Here is a 19,847-nt window from a genome sequence, read left to right on the forward strand (position 1 = left end):
GACTGACACAGTGTCTGCAACAATGGGTTCAAGCATAGCAATGAGTGTGAGGATGGCTCAGGAGCGGGTAGTGTTTCATTCTGTTGTACATAAGGTCACTATTAGTCAGACTGACTGGACGGCACCTAACAACAACATGGTTCAGGCAAATATTCTTTATTATTTAGGATAAACTGTTATATAGTTTAATGATGGCTTCATGGGATAGTTTGAATTCAAGATTTAAAAATTATTTCCAGGCATTAGATTCAGGGGCTCCCCTAGTCTCAATGGATCCAATAAGTCTGGTTTCCATCTTAGGGTGAAGTTATGCTCCACACTTTTCCTCTGTTGATCAGGATCCAGCTACTGAGACCTTGATCAAAACGTTCAGTAATGGTAGCCGGGCACCATCCATTTCTTCTGGTGTCATGGTAACTGAGGTACTAGTTTATGGAGGAAATTAAACCTGTAATCCATTTCCTTCTCATATTCCTGGGTCTCCTTCTTCTTCTGCTGTTCCACAGGAATAGAGACAAATTGCTGTATCTTGGGTGGTCACTTGCAAGTTTTTCACATTCCAGGCGCTACTCACCCAAGTAGGAGGGAGAACAAAAACTAAAAACAGTGTTAGGCCAATTGACTGGATAGACCCATGAAGCCATGATTCTAAGTAGGGAGCGGTTTTAAATATCGTTTTGGGGCAACCAGGGAAATTTAAGTTTGGATTATATGCATTAGATAATTGTATTTCTATCAATGCTAAATTTCCTGAGTTGTGTTAATTGTAGGAGATACATGCTAAAGTACTTAGGGGTGAAATGTCATCATCGGTATGTATGTAGAGATAAAACAAATGTGTAGAATGTTCACAGTTGGTGAATCTAGATGATGGGCATACTAATATTCATAGCACAGTTTTGCAACTTTTCCGAAAAACTTTTCAAGCTTTTCTAAAGAAAAAGTTGGCGCGCGCGGGGCGGGGTGGGGGGGGTAACTCAGGATGCTCTGTGTAGAGTGGGTATGACGTAAGACGGAAGTGGAAAGACCAAATGGGATGTGGCGAAAGCTCTTTATATAACTATCGTTTCCCAAAGGCAAACCCTGCGAAAGAGAGGAGCGCTGTTGCTATCCTGGGGCTTTTAAATTTGGTTAGGATGAAAACTCCACAGCCAAACGCTTGCGCTGGCGCAGAGGCAACGCTTGTGGGTCTTAGACAGGGAGAGTCCAACTTGACAACGTGAGAAGGGGAGGTCGGCATCCTAAAGTCAAACGTTCCTTACCTTCAAAAGGTATCTCTCAAATCTTTGGGATTCTTCCCCCACGGGAATTTCTTTATTTCTCAATATTCCCCTAAAATTTATATTTAAGTGAGACGTAAGAGTAACACTAAGCTGTTTGTTTCCGGCTCCCCCACGTCCGCTGCGTGCGCCGACTGCGAGGGGCGGGAAGGGGAAGAGGAAGGGTTGACAGCCGGCGGATGGTCTGCGTGAGGTCGCGTAGCGAGCCTTGGGAACTTGCTATGGAGGAGTCCAGTGAGCCACTACTGGATGCCAAATCCGGGGTAAGTCTAGGCTGGGAGGAGCAGCGACAGTGGAGCTCTGGAACTTGAAAAATCTTTCCCTAAATTGTGTTTTCTGCTTTCGTTTCAGGTCACCAATCAGGTGAGTGAGTGGCCGCCCCACCTGTACCGGGCCCGCCTCCCGCAGCGGGGGGAAGATGCCATTGTGAGCCTCCCCAGCTCTTTTCCCAGTCCGAGGCTCGTGCGCGCAAGCCCTTGACCGTCCACCCGCACCCCTGCATTGCTCCGCCCTCTTTGCACTTGAGATCTGCCATCGTCATTTAACCTACCGCCAACTACCCCAGCCCAAAAGTGCAAACCAAGTATTGAGCTTCCTTGATTAAGCGATAGATAATTTTTCGAAGCTAGAAACACACTTTTGGAATGTGATGGGTATAGAAGAAATATATGTGTATATACACACACATCTATATATACATATATACATATGCAGCACACACACACACACACACACACACACACACACACGTATACACCTGCAGAAGCCAGAACCTGTGTAAGGCGGAAACCTGTTAGAGAAAGAAAACTCAAATATTTTACACTAAAAGGAGAGAGAAAACGGGTAAGACTGCACCCTGTCAAAGGTGGAAAACTTGTGAGACCTGGAAAAACAAGGCAGGTTTCACTCTGTGTGTGTGTGTGTGTGTGTGTATGCTAGGAATAAGAACTAGAATTTATTCAATCCTATTTCTTGGTTCCAAGTGGTTGTTTCAACTAATAAACTCTTATTTTAAAATTTAATTGTAAACCGTATGTAACAAAATGTGCTATTTTAATCATTTTTTAAATGTACAATTCAGTGGCATTAACTACACTCACAATGACTAAACTCTTTTTAGACAGATAATTCATGATGTACTTAATGGGGTCACCAGGAGTCGGAATCAATTCAGTAGCAATGGGTTTCATGTCCCGTCCACCCGTCCGACCCCCCACCCCCGCCGAAGAGTACTCAAACTAGAATATTTTAGATCAGGAGTTAAGCAGGTCCATATAAAATATAAAAAAGGACTGAGGTAAAAAAATAATGCAAATATAAGGGCTGAGAGTGGTGCCCATTTGCTCCTCTCTGTCATCTGGCTCCAACTGATCTTGCCGTTGCTTTTGAGGATTCCTGTGGGGTAGGTGGGACCTAAAGAGATGGTGATATACTCACTACCTGGTTTTGCTCAGAGTTAACTTGAGTCATTGCCCTTTGATTGAATCATAAATTGTTTATTCTATTTGTTTACATTGTACTATTTGAGTAAGATACCCTGAAGCCGAAGTATACAAGATTATGGGGTGTTAAAAAATTGAACATTTTTATTCATAGTTCATGATGTGTTTTTAGTATTATGTTAGACATAATAATAATGTGTATTGAAGAATATTATAAAGGGAAAAAATTCCAATACCCAGCTATAAGTCATTTGTATTTTTAATGTGTGCTTTTTATATTCCAGATATATCTAATTTTTAGGACTTATACTGGTTTGAATTCCTTGACAGCACCATCTTTCTCTCTTTAAACGAAGTGTATGAAGTAGCAAGGTTAATTGGGTCACACCTTCAGTGAAAAATGGGAAGTTAAAAATTTAATAATGTCAATACTAACTAACAATACTAGTAATAACAGAACATTTGTGATTGATTACTACATGCTAGGTACTTTCCATGTACCATTTAATCCACACAGTAATCCAATAAGGGCAGGTACTCTTGTCGTCTGTGGATGAGAAGGACACAAAATAACTTGCCCAAAGTCACACAGGTGGTAAGTGGTAGATTAAGATGTGAATTTAGGCAGTTTGACCTCAAAAACAAGCAAGCATGCTTCTTTTTAGCAATAATTCTTGCTGAGGGAAAATTAAAAGACTAATAGTAGGTACTGGAATTAATTTAATTAAAAATTTACTTCCTTTTTTTTGCATGAAGGGGTAAAAAAAGTGTTAATATGAGAAAGGTTGGCGAGCTGTTAATACAAGTAAAGTGCTTGAGAGGTTTTTGAGGCTAAAATTCACTTGGGGAAGGAACTTAGTTGTATTCATGTTTTGTGCTGTGGAGTCTATTCGGACTCCTAGTGACGCTGTAGGACAGAGTAGAACTACCCCATAGGATTTCCAAGGCTGTAATCTTTACAGAAGTTGACTGCCACATCTTTCTCCAGCGGAACTGCTGGTAGGTTGAAACCACCAACCTTTCGGTTAGCAGCTGAGCACTTAACCACTCTGCCATCAGGGCTCCTTTATTGTATTCATAGTGAAAAGCGAATTGTAGTTTTGGAACTTAAGTTCTTTATCAAAAAAATTTTTTTCAAGTGTTTTATGTAGACTCAGTTCTATCTTCCTTAAAGTAATTGTTGTTAGTAAATGATAGTCTTTATGTTTCCCGAAATATATTGGCATTTTACATTTTTTTCATTCTAGTCAATAATATGTTTGAACACTAAAGTTGTGTCCAGAACTCTACACAGTGCCGTATAATTGTCATAACTCCACGGGATGAGTAGAGTTTTCCTCATTTAGTCACTCTTAAGCTCTCTTTCTCACTTCTCTCTCCAAGCTTTGAGTACTCCTTTCTCACCCTCAGCTGATGACCCTGCTTCTATGTAACTGAGAAAATGGAATCAGCCAGGAAAGATTTCATCATGTTCCCATCACCTGATTTAGCATTCTGCTGCCTTCTTACTCACTGTGCCTTCCCTTGTAATTATGGATGTGTTTGTTGACAGGCTTGCCCGTCTAAGGCCAAGCCCTCTACTTATTAACTTGATTTTATCCTCTCCAGCTCGAGGACTGTAATGATCACCCCCACCCCTTCATTTACATGTCTTTCCTCTACTTCATCACTATTAAATATACACTAGTGGCGTCTTCCCCCACTCATCTGTCAGTTTGTCATACTGTAGGGGCTTGCGTGTTGCTGTGATGCTGGAAGCTATGCCACTAGTATTCCAAATACCAGCAGGGTCACCGATGGTGGACAGGTTTCAGCTGAGCTTCCAGACTAAGACTAGGAAGAAGGACCTGGCGATTTACTTATGACAAGAATTAGCCAGTGAAAACCTTATGAATAACAGCGGAACATTTGTCTGATTTAGTGCCGGAAGATGAGCCCCTCAGGTTGGAAGGCATTCAAAAGATGACTGCGGAAGAGCTTCCTTCTCAAAGTAGAGTCGACCTTAGTGACGTGGATGGAGTCAAGCTTTCGGGACCTTCATTTGTTAATGTGGCACAACTCAAAATGAGAAAAAACAGCTGCAAACATCCATTAATAACTGGAACATGGAATGTACTAAATATGAATCTAGGAAAATTGGAAAGCATCAAAAATGAAATGGAACATATAAACATCGATATCCTAGGCATTAGTGAACTGAAATGGACTGGTATTAGCCATTTTGAATTGGGCAATCAATATGGTCTACTATGCCAGGAATGACACCTTGGAGAGGAATGGCATTGCATGCATCATCAAAACAGAACATTTCAAGATCTATCCTGAAGTACAATACTGTCAGTAATAGGATAATATTCATACTCCTATAAGGAAGACCAGTTAATACGATTATTATTCAAATTTATGCACCAACCACTATGACCAAAGATGAAGAAATTGAAGATTTTTACCAACTTCTGCAGTCTGAAATTGATTGAACATGCAATCAGGATGCATTGATAATTCCTGGTGATTGGAATGCAGAAGTTGGAAACAAAGAAGGATCCGTAGTTGGAAAATATGGCCTTGGTGATAGAAATGATGCCAGAGATCACATGATAGAATTTTGCAAGATCAACGACTTCTTCATTGCAAATACCTTTTTTTTACCAACATAACAACTATACATGTGGACTTTGCTGGATGGAATACACAGTAATCCAATTGACTACATCTCTGGAAAGAGATTGTGAAAAAGCTCAATATCGTCAGTCGGAACAAGGCCAGGGGTCGACTGCGGAACAAACCATCAATTGCTCATATGCAAGTTTAGGCTGAAGCTGAAGAAAATTAGAACAAGTCCACGAGAACCAAAGTACGGCCTTGAGTATATCCTACCTGAATTTAGAGACCATCTCAAGAATAGATTTGACGCACTGAACACTAATGACCGAAGACCAGATGAGTTGTGGAATGACATCAAGGACATCATACGTGAAGAACAAAAGAGGTCATTAAAAAGATAGGAAAGAAAGAAGAGACCCAAATGGATGTCAGAAGAGACTCTGAAACTTGCTCTTGAATGTCGAGTAGCTAAAGTAAGTGGAAAAAATGATTAAGTAAAAGGGCTGAACAGAAGATTTCAAAGGGTGGCTCGAGAAGACAAAGTGAAAGTATTATAATCACATGTGCAAAGACATGGAGTTAGAAAACCAAAAGAAGAACACGCTCAGCATTTCTCAAGCTGAAAGAACTGAAGAAAAAATTCAAGCCTCAAGTTGCAATACTGAAGGATGGTGAGGATAACGAGACTACGTCTCACATACTTTGGACATGTTATCAGGAAGCATCAGTTCCTGGAGAAGGACATCATACTTCGTGAAGTGGAGGGTCAGTGAAAAAGAGGAGGACCCGCAACGAGATGGATTAACACAGTGGCTGCAGCAATGGGCTTAGGCATAATAAGGATTGTGGGGATGGTGCAGAACCAGGCAGTGTTTTGTTCTGTTGTACATAGGGTTGCTGTGAGTCGGAACCGACTCAATGGCACCTAACAACAGCAAGTGGCATCTTAAAAAAAAATATTTTTTGTTCTCATCCACCTTCAGCTACTCTCCCGTATCTGTTTTTCTTTACAGCAAAACTAATTAGAAGTTTCTACTTATAGTTTACTTCCCCACTTCCCATTCTCTGACAAACCCACGCCACTAAGGCTATTATACCCACCACTCTTGTCAAGGTCACCATTGATCCCCATGCTACCACATCCAGTAGTCAGTTTTTACTCATCTCATTTAACCTCTCAGCAGCATTTGACACAGCTTTGGACTCTCCTCCCTGAAACACTCTTTGTTTTACCTCTAGGACTCCACCTGTTTAAAAAAACCCATTGCTGTCAAGTTGATTCCGACTCATAGTGACCTGGTAGGACAGAGTAGAGCTGCCCCATAGGGTTTCCAAGGAGTGCCTGGTGGATTCGAACTGCCCACCTTTTGGTTAGCAGCCAAACTCTTAACCACTTCACCACCAGGGTTTCCTAGGACTCTACAGTCTTCTAATACTCCTTCTACTTCATTGGTTGTTATTTTTCAGGTTTGTTTGCTAATCCTTTTCATAATCTCTCGGAATATTCCAGGACAGCTTCCTCAGACCTTTTTTTCCCTCACTAAGTGCTTTCATCCAGTCCAATGGCTTTAAATATCATCTATTTTTGGAAACTCTGGTGGTCTAGTGGTTAAGAGCTATGGCTGCTAACCAAAAGGTAAGCAGTTTGAATCCACTAGGTGCTCCTTGGAAACCCTATGGGGCAGTTCTACTCTGTCCTATAGGGTCTCTAGGAGTCGGAATCGACTTGATGGCAGCAGGTTTGTTTGTTTTTAATTCTTGGTATTTACCATCTATATGCTGAAGATCCAAAATATGTATCTCCAGCCCTGATGTCTTTCCTGAATGCCAGGCCCTTTATCCAGTTGCTTACTTGCCATCTTCCATTGAAAATTAGGTGTTTCAAACTTAAAATGTTCAATGAATCAGAACCTTGATTCTCAGCACCACCCCTAGCTGGTTTTTCCAATGTTCCTCATCTCAGTAAATGGCCTGCGATTTATCTAGTTGCTCAGGGTCAAAACCTTGGAGCTAACCTTGGAACAACCCTCTCACACCCCACATGCAATTTATCAGCATACTCTGTTCTGTACCTTCAAAAATATGCTCTAAATTCACCTCTCCTGTAATGGTTAAGAGCTACTGCTCCTAACCAAAAGATTGGCAGTTCAGATCCACCGGCACTGCTTGGAAACCCCTTGGGCAGTTCTGCTCTGTCCTATAGGGTCACTGTGTGAGTCGGAATCCACTCAACGACAATGGGTATTTTTGGGTTTGCTGCCACCTGGGTCCAAGCCACCATCCTCTTTCCTAGTCTACTGCAGTAACCTCCCAGTTGTATCTCGCTGCTTTTCCTCTTAAAGTCAGTGCCCCACCCAGCAGTCTGGATGAACCTTAGCAACCTGTTAGACCATGTCTTTCCCCTGCTTAAAACTTTTTAAGATTCCTGTCACACTGGGAAAAAAGCCTTAAATATTGACAGCCTACCTGTCAACCCTTTGCTGTGGAGTTGATTCTGACTCATAGCGACCCTATAGGACAGAGTAGAGCTGCCCTATGAGGTTTCCAAAGCTATAATATTTATGGAAGCAGACTGCCACATCTTTCTCCCACGGAGCAGGTGGTCGGTTTGAACTGCCGCCCTTTCCGTTAGCAGCTGAGTGCTTAACTTCTGTGACACAGGGCTTCTTACCTTGGCCTACAAGACCCTTAAAAAACTGGTCCCTCATCTCTTACCACTCTTCCCTAGCTCATGCCACTCCAGCCACACAGACCTCATTATGTTCCCTGAACACACCAAGTATGCTTCCCCTCCATCCAGCATGCTCTTTTCTCTAGATTCTATGTGACTTTTTTCTTTACTTTATTCAGGTCTGTTTCTACTGAGATTCCACCTCACAGAGTTCTCCCCCAGACCCTACCTAAATAGCCTTCCTGGTCACTCTGTCCCTTTACCTTACGTTATCTTTATAACAGTTACTACAAATGCACCATATGTTTATTTGCTTATTGTCTGTCTCCCTTATTAGAATGTGAGTACCTGAGTTCTGGGATTTTTTTTTTTTCTTTGTTACATTCCCAATACCTAGGACAGTGTCTGGCACTGGGGATAGAACAGAAAAAAATCATTTAGTAAATAATTATTGAATAAATTAATGAAGCATAATGACATAGCAACTTGTCTAAAGCCACATAATTAGAAGATAGCAGAGCTGAGATTCAAACTCAGGTCTGTCTCCAGAGTCTAAGCTTGTTAAATTTAACAAACTGTAGTGCTCCATTGTCCAACACCGGAGATTTGAGGTTAGTCATTACTTCACATCCTGATTCTTGCCATCTTTGTTTAGAAGTAATTCATGTTTCTCTTTTATAGTAGGTGTCTAATTAGAACTCCTCATCATGTATGAATGATTGTTCCTATTGTAGCCAAATTTTATTGTTTTCCTTCTTACCAGTATTATGGTATGAATCAAAATAAAGGTGTTTTCTTGATGCACAATATCCAGTGCCATTTTCCCTCTTCCCATGTTTGAGAAATAGTGGTTTAAATTTTTGTACAGTTCATATATTCAGATATATGACAGCTTTTGTCGTTCTGTTCTGTATTAGGTGCTACAAGTCATGTAAAGATTTGTGAACTGCCCTAGTGAATGTGAAGGACAGAGATAAAACCACAATGACAACAAGGCAGAATGTTCTAACTGCTAGAATATAAGGAATGACATGAAGATTCAAAGAAAGGTTGAGGAAACCAGGAAAGACTTCACAGAGGAGGTACAATTTGGAGGAGTTTTGAGTGCTAGAGAGATCTTTGAAAGTTATATACCAAGAGGAATGGGCGGAATGAGCAAAGGTGTAAAGGCTGAAAGATCTAAAAGAACGGATGTAGTTCCTGTTGAGGATGACCCAGAAAGTTGTTTGGGACTATGCTGTGAGACACCTTGAATGCCAGGTGAATGGTTGGTCCTTAGTTCATGAAGCAGTGGAGAACCATTACAGGTTTTTGAGCTGTGATGTTAAATTTTGTTAATTTATGATCAGTATTTAGATGAGAGCCAGGAAAGATTATTTAAAAAATTACAATGAAACCAATTAGGTGGCTGCAGTAAAAATCAAGGCAAGACTTTTTTTTTTTTTTTTTTTTTAATCCTTGAATACATTTGTAGTAGTGAGGCTAGGAAGGGGAGAATAAGTGGCATTGGCTGAAATAAAATCTTGAGTACTTAGCAATTTATATATGTTTTGAGTATGAAGAGAAAGGAGCATCCTGGTGGTGCAGTGGTTAAGAGCTTGGCTGCTAACCAAAAGGTCAGTTCAAATCCACCAGCTGCTCCTTAGAAACCCTATGGGACAGTTCTGCTCTGTCCCATAGGGTTGCTGTGAGTTGGAATTGACTCGATGACAATGGGTTTGGTTTTTGGAAGAAGTGAAAAATCAAAATTGACTAAAGTTTCAAACCTGAGCCACTAGGAGAATGACAGCCATCAGTAGAAAAGAAGATGAGGATGGAAAACATATTTACTAGTAGTAAAGGTTTTTCAACGAGCTCTGGTGGTGCAGTGGTTAAGTGCTTGACTGCTAACTGAAAGGTTGGTGGTTTGAACCTACCTAGCCACTTTACAGGGAAAAGACCTGGTGATCTGCTTCCATAAACATTACAGCCAAGAAAATTCTATGGGGCAGTTCTGCTCTGTCACATGGGGTCACTATGAGTTGAAAATCCACATTATGGCACCTAACAACAATAATGACTCAAATTGAGAAGAAGCAGCTGAAAACATCCATTAATAATCTGAATGTCGAATATACAAAGTATGAATCTAGGAAAATTGGAAATCATCAAAAATGAAATGAAACGCATAACCATCCATATCCTAGGCATTAGTGAGCTGAAATGGACTGGTATTGGCCATATTGAATCTATGCCGGGAATGACACCTTGAAGAGAACATTTCAAGATCTATCCTGAAGTATAACACTGTCAGTTGTAGAATAATATCCATACTTCTACAAGGAAGACCAGTTAATGTGACCAGTATTCAAGTTTACGTACCAACCACTATGGCCAAAGATGAAGAAATTGAAGATTTTTTAGCAACTTCTGCAGTCTGAAATTGATTGAACATGCAGTCAGGATGCGTTGATAATTAGTGGTGATTGGAACGTGAAAGTTGGAAACAAAGAAGAAGGATCAGTACTTGGAAAATATGGCCTTGGTGATAAAAACGATGCCGGAGATCACATGATAGAATTTCATAAGGACGACTTCTTCATTGCAAGCATCTTTTTTCACCAACATAAATGGTGACTATACACGTGCACCTCATCAGGTGGAACACACAGGAATCAAATCGATTACATCTGTGAAAAGAGATGATGGAAACCTCACTATCATCAGAACAAGGCCAGGGGCCGACTGCAGAACAGACCGTCAGTTGCTCACGTGCAAGTTCAAGTTCAAACTGAAGAAAATTAGAACAAGTCCATGAGAGCCAAAGTATGACCTTTGGTATATCCTACCTGAATTTAGAGAACATCTCAAGAATAGGTTTGACAGATTGAACACTAAGGACAGAAGACCAGACGAGTTGTGGAATGACATCAGGGACACACATGAAGAAAGCAAGAGGTCATTAAAAAGACAGGAAAGAAAGAAAAGACCAACATGGATGTCAGAAGAGACTCTGAAAAGTTGCTCTTGAACATAAAGTAGTAAAGCAAAAGGAAGAAATGATGAAGTAAAGGAGCTGAACAGAAGATTTCAAAGGGTGGCTTGAGAAGACAAAGTATTATAATGACATGTGCAAAGACCTAGAATCAGAAAACCAAAAGAAAAGCACAGTCAGCATTTCTCAAGCTGAACGGACTGAAGAAAAAATTCAAGCCTCAAGTTGCAATATTGAAGAATTCTGCAGGGAAATATTAAATGATTCAGGAAGCATCCAAAGAAGATGGAAGGAATACAGAGTCACTGTACCAAAAAGAATTGGTCAACGTTCAGCCATTTCAGGAAGTAGCATATGATCAGGAACTGATGGTACTGAAAGAAGAAGTCCAAGCTGAACTGAAGGAATTGGCAAAAAACAAGGCTTCAGGAATGGACGGAATACCAATTGAGATGTTTCAAAAAATGGATGAAGCGGTGGAAGTGCTCACTCGTCTATGCCAAGAAATTTGGCAGACAGCTACCTGGCCAACCAACTGGAAAAGATCCTTATTTATGCCTATTCCCAAGAAAGGTGATCCAACCGAATGTGGAAATTATTGAATGATATTATTAATACCACACACAAGTAAAATTTTGCTGAAGATCATTCAAAAGCAGCTGCAGCAGTATATCGACAGAGAATGCCTGAAATTCAATCCAGATTTAGAAGATGATATGGAACCGGGGATATCATTGCTGATGTCAGATGGATCCTGGCTGAAAGCAGAGAATACCAGAAAGATATTACCTGTGTTTTGTTGACTATGCAAAGGTATTTGACTGTGTGGATCATAACAAATTATGGATAACATTGTAAAGAATGGGAATTCCAGTACACTTAATTGTGCTCATACAGAACCTGTACATAGATCAGGAAGCAGTCGTTCAAACAGAACAAGGGAATAGTGCATGGTTTAAAATCAGGAAAGGTGTGTGTCACGGTTGTATTCACCATACCTATTCAATCTGTATGCTGAGCAAATAATCCAAGAAGCTGGACCATATGAAGAAGAATGGGGTATCAGGATTCGAGGAAGACATTAACAACCTGCTTTATGCAGATGATGCAACCTTGTTTGCTGAAAGTGAAGAGGACTTGAAGCACTTACTGATGAAGATCAAAGACCACAGCCTGCAGTACAGATTACACCTCAACATAAAGAAAACAAAAATCCTCACAACTGGACCATTAAGCAACATCATGATAAACGGAGGAAAGATTGAAGTTGTCAAGGATTTCATTTTACTTGGATCCACAATCAACACTCATGGAAGCAGCAGTCCAGAAATCAAAAGACGCATTGAATTGAACAAATCTGCTGTAAAAGACCTCTTTAAGGTGTTAAAAAGCAAAGTTGTTACTTTAAGGACTAAGGTGCGCCTGACCTTATTTTCAGTTGCCTCAGATGCATATGAAATCTGGACTATGAATAAGGAAGACCAAAGAAGAATTGATGCCTTTGAATTATGGTGTTGGCAAAGAATATTGAATATACCATGGACTGCCAAAAGAAGGAACAAATCTGTCTTGGAAGAAGTACAACCAGAATGGTCCTTAGAAGCAAGGATGGCGAGACTACGTCTCACATACTTTGGACATGTTATCAGGAGGGACCAGACCCCGGAGAAGGACATCATGCTTGGTAAAGTAGAGGGTTAGCGAAAAAGAGGAAGACCCTCCAGGAGATGGATTGATACAGTGGCTGCAACAGTGGGCTCAAGCATAACAAGGATTGTGAGGATGGTGCAGGACCAGGCAGTTTTTCGTTCTGTTGTACATAAGGTCGCTATGAGTCGGAACCAACTCAGTGGCACCTAACAACTACAACAATTACAAAGGATTTTCACGGGAAATACTTTATTTTTCTCTATTATTTTCCGGGGAGTGTTAAGATCCCAGAGGTAACTAGTTACACTAACTAAATATGAAATATCTTTTGGTTATTTGAGTTTGCTAAAATGTCCACAAACTAATATAGTTCAAATTATATAGTTATGAGAATACATGTTTGATAAATCATATCATTGGCGTCGTGGTTGAGAGCTCGTCTGCTAGCCGAAAGGTTGGCAGTTTGAATCTACCAGCCGCTTCTTGGAAATCCTACGGAACAGTTCTCTGTCCTGTAGGGTCACTATGAGTCGGAATCGACTCTATGGCAACGGGTTTTTTTACCATTAAGTTTATTGACAACATTTTTTTTTCCAACTAGTGTGTTTGCTGTTTATCTATTGCCACATAATAAACCACCCCAAAACTTAGTGACCTAAATGTGGTTTTATTGTCTCTTCATGATTCTGTGAGTTAATCGGGCGTAATGGGATGGTAGTTTCTGTTCCCTGTCACACTGGCTGGGGCTTCAGTCATTTAGGGCCCAGTTGAGCTGGGAGAGGGCTCATTCATGTGACTGTTGATTATTGTCAGCTGGGAACCCAGCTAGAGCTGGTAACTGGAATGGCTTCGTTCTCCTTCACATGGCTTCTCCTAGTGGCTCGACTGCTCCCATCATGTTTGCTGGGTTCCAAGGAGAGTCCCAAGAGCAAGCATTCCATGAAGAAGGAAGCAGATGCTTCCAGTCTTCCTAAACCCACTTTCCTGACCTACTAAATCTTAGTTTAATTTTTAATAGTAATCAAGTTACAGCTTCGTGTAATGAAAAAGGCATGGGCTTTGGAATCAGATAGGCTTGGATTTGAGTATCACCTCAACTTACTTTGGATCTTTGGGTGGGTTGTTTAAGTTCTGCCCTTGCCACTTTCGAGAGAAATTAGATTAATGTATGCAGAACACTTGATGTGTAAGTTTCTTTCCACTTGAAAAATTTCATTTAAAAAGTAGAATATAAAAGTGTATGTTTTCACTGCTTCTATCTATAAAAATTACATGCTATAGATGAAATATGGGAGGTGGGGACACAAGAATATGAAAATAATTTCTATTATGGTACATGATTTTTTTCCTAATATTCTCTTATGTTGGGTTTTGAAAAATAAAAGTTAAATTTAAACTAAAATGTTTTGTAGTTTTTTTTTTACAGACTGTTTATAATGATTTTTTTATTACTAATAACTTCAGCTATCATATTAATTTATTTTTAGTATGATTAACTCTACAGCTAATTTCTTTGTGTACCTTTTTATCTTTATTTGTTTTGTTGTTATTTTTTTCCTTTGTACTCATTTTACTTCTGATTGTTTTTAGATTTCTTTCTCACTAGGAGCTTTTTTCTTTGCATGTTTTCCTTTTTAAATTTTCTGCTTTCTACAAGAATTTTGAAGCTACTATGTACATTGCCAGGAGCCCTCAGGGTACAGTGGTTAAGCACTTGGCTGCTAACCAAAAGGTCAGCGGTTTGAACCCACCAGCCACTCCATGGGAGAAAGATGCAGCAGTCTACTTCCATAAAGATTTACGGACTTGGAAACCCTACGGGGCAGTTCTACTCTGTCCTACAGAGTTGCTGTGGTCAGAATCGACTTGACGACAGTGGGCTTGGTTTTTTTGGTGTATGTATGTTGCTTCATTCTTAGTATTCTCCATAGTGATTAGTATGCTTTCTTTTTTAATTTTTTTTTTCCTTTTTAGTTTTTTCTTTTCCTTAACTTCCTATGCAGTTAATTCCTATTTAAGGCTAAACCACATTTGTTAGAGGGTTTGCTTGAAATTTACACTTGAATGTTGAGTTTAGAGTTTTTGAAATCCTAATCTCATAACCCTAAACCCAACTTTCTTTTTTTTCATGAGTAGTAACTTTGCACAGTAAGTGTCTTGATGCCAGCCATCTCTGTTTACTTACCTGCCAGTTTCACTGTTGTAATGGTCAGTGGATTCCAACATTGTGTTTCTTAATTGCTTTTCTGCTTGAAATGCTCTAGATAATCCAGGGTTTTATTTCTGTCTGTGAGAGTTTGGGTAATGCTTTTGCCATTTTACTGTGAAGAGTATAAATGGAAATTCTCTCATCGAGGGATTGTACAGACAGAGTAAATTTAAGAAGTCCTCAGTTAAATTTTTGGATATTTTGGATATATTGCAACTGATATAAAAACTCTAAGCATGAACTCCCCTGATTCTGTTCTTGGATTTTTAGCCATTTTTTAAAACATTCCTATTTTGATATTCCTAGCATCACTTCTTGATGGTATCTTTGAACTTAAAATATATAAAGTCCAAACTGATACATGATACCAGTATTCTTCCAGTCAGCTGGGCTCAAATCTTTATAATTATCTTTGGTACCTCCCATAACTATGTAGACAATTGTCAAGGCCTAGTGAGGCATCCTTTATAGAATCACCACCTTAGTTCCGGCACTTACAACACATACTTGCGTTACTGTTGTGTTCTGCTGCCACCAGATTAAGATTTTTTTAATGAATACTTTTATGTCATCCCCTTACTCAGAAACTTTCAGTGGGTTACTGCTTACAGGAAAAGGCGAGATGACTTAATATGCTATGTTTTCAATAGTAAAGTATATGTGACTACTTTATTGCAAAGAATTATTGTCCTCTTAATCACTTTTGTTGACTTTATTTTCCATACTTTTGAAAAGAGCCTACCACTTTACAATGGATACTCTATCCCGTAAGCATACTTTGACAATTCTCATCTCTAGTTGGTTCAGTTTCATATGTATTAAGCATGTACTCTTTGTTAGGTGGTGTATTTATGGGATATATAAATAAGACATATTTTCCTCTTAATTTAAATTCTGTTTATTCTTCAAAGCTGAATGTATTAGTTTCAAAGAGCTTCTATAACAAATTACCACAAACTGGATGGCCTTAAAACAAGAGAAATTTATTCTTTCACAGTTCTGGAAGCTAGAAGTCTGAAGTCGAGATGTCAGTAGGGTCATGCTCTTCTTGAAGGCCCTAGAGGAGAATCTGTTCCATTCCTTTCTCCCAGCTGCTGGTATTGCCTGCAGTGCTTGGCATTCCTTGGCTTGTAGATGTTATCACTCCAGTCTCTGTCTCCATTGTCACATGGTGTTCTCCCTGTGTGTTTGTCTCTATGTCTGTTCTTAACTTGATTACATCTACAAAGACCCTATTTCCATATAAGGTCACATTCACAGGTACCAGGAGTTAGGACTTAAGCATATCTTTCTAGGGATGCAGTTCAACCCCCAACACTGAGCTTAAAGCTTATTCCCTCTGAACAGTGTTACTGAAAAGTGTTCCTTGATCATACTAGCCTCTTAACCTCTCTAAATTTTCCCTCTCAACTGGAGGTGTCTCTCTTCTCTCTCTTCCCCTCTTCTTTTCCCCTCCCCCAACCCCCCGCTTCTCCCTCCCTCTGTCTTTCTTGGGTGTATGTGAAAGAGAACATCTATACAGAAAAGTACCTAAAGTATTGGCAGTTTAATGAGTAATTTTGAAGTGACCACCTGTGTAAGCATAATCAGAAGTCAAGAAGTAGAGCGTTACCAGTAACCCAGAAGTTGGACATGTGCCCCTCCCCAATCAAACCTCTCCTTTCCCTCCACCCTACAGGTAATCCTTTTGTGTAATCATGTTTATACTTTTCTTTATAGTTTTACTACTTGTGTATGCATCTCTAAACAAGATAGTATGACCTGTTTCTCAGGTTTACGTGAATGAAATTACAAGTTTTGACTTGTTTCTTTCAACATTTTTGGTGTTAAGTATAGCTGAAATCCATTTGCATTGCTGTATAGCATTTCATTTATCCATTTACCAGTGAACATTTGGATTGTTTCCAGTTTGGGGCTATTAGGAATAAAGCTACTTGGAACATTCTTGTGTATATATTCTGTGTACATATGTACAAGTTTTTCTAGGTTATATACCTAGTAGTAGAATTGCTGAGTCACAAAATATGTATATCTTCAGTTTTCCTAGAAAAAGCCAGTTTTCCAAAAGGCTGGCCCAGTTTATACTTCCACCAACAGCATGTGACATTTTCACTGCCTCACATCCTTCCTTGCCTATTATACTTGGACTTAAATTTTTGCCGTTTGAGAGGTGTGCAGTGGTATCTTACTGTGAGTTTAATTTGCATTCACTGTTTCCTTATGAAGGTGAGTACTTTTTCATATGTTTATTAGCCGTTTATAGTTCTTTTATGATTTGCCTACTATCCTTTCTCTATTTTTGTATAAGGCATTTTTATTAAAATGAGTTCATACATCTTTTTACTTATTAAAGATGGTAACCTTTTATCAGCACCATCCTGGCCTTAATGCTGGGACAGATTGGTCCAAAGCTAGTCTGAGGCAGGAGGAAATTTTGGTCCCACACCTATCCCACTTTTTGTAAAAAGATGTTTATTTACAAGCAAAACTTTTTGCCCATTCGGCATAAAAAACAGGTAGTGAAAGATATCAGGAATCCCTGGGTGGCACAAATGGTTAAGCACTTGACTACTAACCCAAAGATTGGCAGTTTGATCCCATCCAGAGGTGCCTCAGAAGACTGGCCTGGCAGTGTGCTTCCAAAAGGTCACAGCCTTGAAAACTCTGTGGAGCATAGTTCTGCTCTAAGTACTTGGGGTCGCCATGAGTCGGAGTTGTCTCAATGGTGGCTAACAATGACAACAAAAGATACCTGTCAGAGGACAAGTCTTTTCCAAGTACCTGCTGTATACTGGTCTAAGCTTTGGGAACAAAACAGACAAAATTCCTGCACTCAAGGATCTTGTATTTTGGAGTCAGTATTGAGAGCTGCATTTATCCAGTCCTGTTTGATGCCATGGGAACACTGAACAATCATTGACAAGAACCAGATAAGAAGTAGTGAGGTAGCCAGTAGTCAATAATCATGCAGGCTTTGAAATCAGACCTTGGTTTCAATTTTTATTCCAGAAATCTGTGACCTTGCGCACATTAAGCTCTTTGAAATTTGATTTTGTCATCTGCAAAATGGAAATAATAACCTATAATGTTATGATGATTCATTGAGTCATTTAATACATGTAGAATGCATAGCGCCTCACCTGGCACATTTCCACCCTCATGAACAATGATGGCATCTGAAACCATTTTATCGCTCAGTAATCACGCTAGTGTTGGGGTGAGGTTGTGAGAGTTTGAGGACTATGGTGAGGAAAGAAACTGGAATGGTTCCCAGGTGTGCCTCTATCAAATATGAAGATACTATAACCCCTATTCTATTTTAGGACTTTTGGGGTATGGAATGGGGGAAGTTATATATGGAACAGGAAAGTGAGGTAAGAGACACTGCAAAGCATCTGGAGCCCCGTGAAGTGCAGAAACAAAATTAAAGGCCAGTAAGGAAAACCAGTCTACCACCTCTCTGTCAGTTTGTTGTACTGTGGTGTCTTGCATGTTACTGTGATTCTGGAAGCTGTGCCACTAGTATTTCAGATACCAGCAGGGCACCTATAGTGCACAGGCTTCAGTGGAGCTTCCAGACTAAGAAATTAGGAAGAAAGACCTGGAAATCTACTTCTGAAAATTAGCCAATGAATACCCTATGGGTCACAACAGAAAGTTGTCCAGTATTGTCCTGGAAGATAAATGAGTCCCTTCAGTGCAAAGGCACTACACAACAGCCGCAACAGACTCAAACATACCAATGATCATGAAGGACTGGGCAGCGTTTCATTCTTTTGTACACGGGATAGCTGACTCAATTGCAACTAACAACAACAAGGAAAACTACTATTACCACATCTTCCTTCAGCAGGAGCCACCCAAAGGCGATTTTTGTTCTTGTGTTTTTTACTTTTTGGTTTTTTTTAAATGTAATTCTCACATAAAAAACTATTTTCTTTTTATTGTTTTCTACTTCTTTACATCCTTCAACCCTTATTGTTCCTCTCCATTTTCATTTGATAATTGTTCCTCTAGAAATACTAAATGAAGATATTTTATGACCAGTGTTGAAATTAAAAGTTGAGAGTGAGAGCAGTAAGATTGAATAAATATCTGCGTTCCGGGCAGAGTTATTTACTGATGTTTTGTACTGTCTTTTAAAGCTTATAGATTTTCAGTGGAAACTGGGTATGGCTGTGAGCTCGGACAGTTGCAGATCTCTCAAGTATCCTTATGTTGCAGTGATGCTAAAAGTAGCAGATCAGTCAGGCCAAGTGAAGAACAAATCCTTTGAGATGACAATTCCACAGTTTCAGGTTTGTGATTTAACTTACTACATTTTAGTTCATTTTTCTATAATTGCTGCTTTGAAAGATGTGTAAAATCTTTCTTAAAGTAAAATTTTAATTGTTTTTATTTGCAAGTTGATGTGCTTTTGTATTTATTAGTATATACCAAAAAATTTGAATTTGTTTTCTGAGGAAATCTGATAAATTATTTTTAATACTTTCAATGTAATGTGCTGAATTTGTGCAGTGACGCACTTGGTCACTTTCACAGCACTCCTCTCTGAACATATTTACTAGATTTTCATCTCTGGCAGGATATTTATTTTGCATTTAACCATGGCTTAATATTCAAGAATGTTAACTAAATTAATCTTATTTTTGAATAAAATTTGCTCTGCATTTTCAGACTAACATTATTTACAAAATGCAGGCAAGAGCATAAGTTGATGACTGGTTTTATTAGCTAGCGATTTGAGTAACTGACTAGCTTATATTTAGAGTCATGCTATTACTATTCTCACTGTTGCTATGAAGCTGGAAGTTATACCACCAGTATTTTACTTTATATATTTTCTTTTCACATTTTCATTGTTGTTGATTTTATGTTTGCTGAGTCTTTATATTTTTCTAGTTTTTTATTTTGACTTGTAGGATTGTTACTTTCCTTTGTGGTTACCTTAATATTTACCCCTATTTTTCTAAGTTTATACCAGTCTGTTATTTCTTTATATCTCCTTGACTTCCTC

The 19,847-nt window shown here is 39.3% G+C and overlaps 1 protein-coding gene across 1 annotated transcript in view; it reads left to right on the top strand.

The window, feature by feature from the left end:
* The first annotated feature begins 1,452 nt into the window (after positions 1 to 1,452).
* Positions 1,453 to 19,847, top strand: part of COMMD6 (COMM domain containing 6) — a 22,508-nt gene continuing 4,113 nt past the window's right edge. Inside the window, exons 1-3 of the mRNA XM_012554156.2 lie at positions 1,453 to 1,543; positions 1,632 to 1,643; positions 18,976 to 19,128. Of these exons, the coding sequence (XP_012409610.2) occupies positions 1,460 to 1,543; positions 1,632 to 1,643; positions 18,976 to 19,128 (249 nt within the window). The 5' untranslated portion in view covers positions 1,453 to 1,459. The remainder of the gene's footprint in view (positions 1,544 to 1,631; positions 1,644 to 18,975; positions 19,129 to 19,847) is intronic.

Source organism: Trichechus manatus, unplaced genomic scaffold (assembly GCF_000243295.1).
Source record: "Trichechus manatus latirostris isolate Lorelei unplaced genomic scaffold, TriManLat1.0 scaffold00013, whole genome shotgun sequence".
Taxonomy (NCBI): domain Eukaryota; kingdom Metazoa; phylum Chordata; class Mammalia; order Sirenia; family Trichechidae; genus Trichechus; species Trichechus manatus.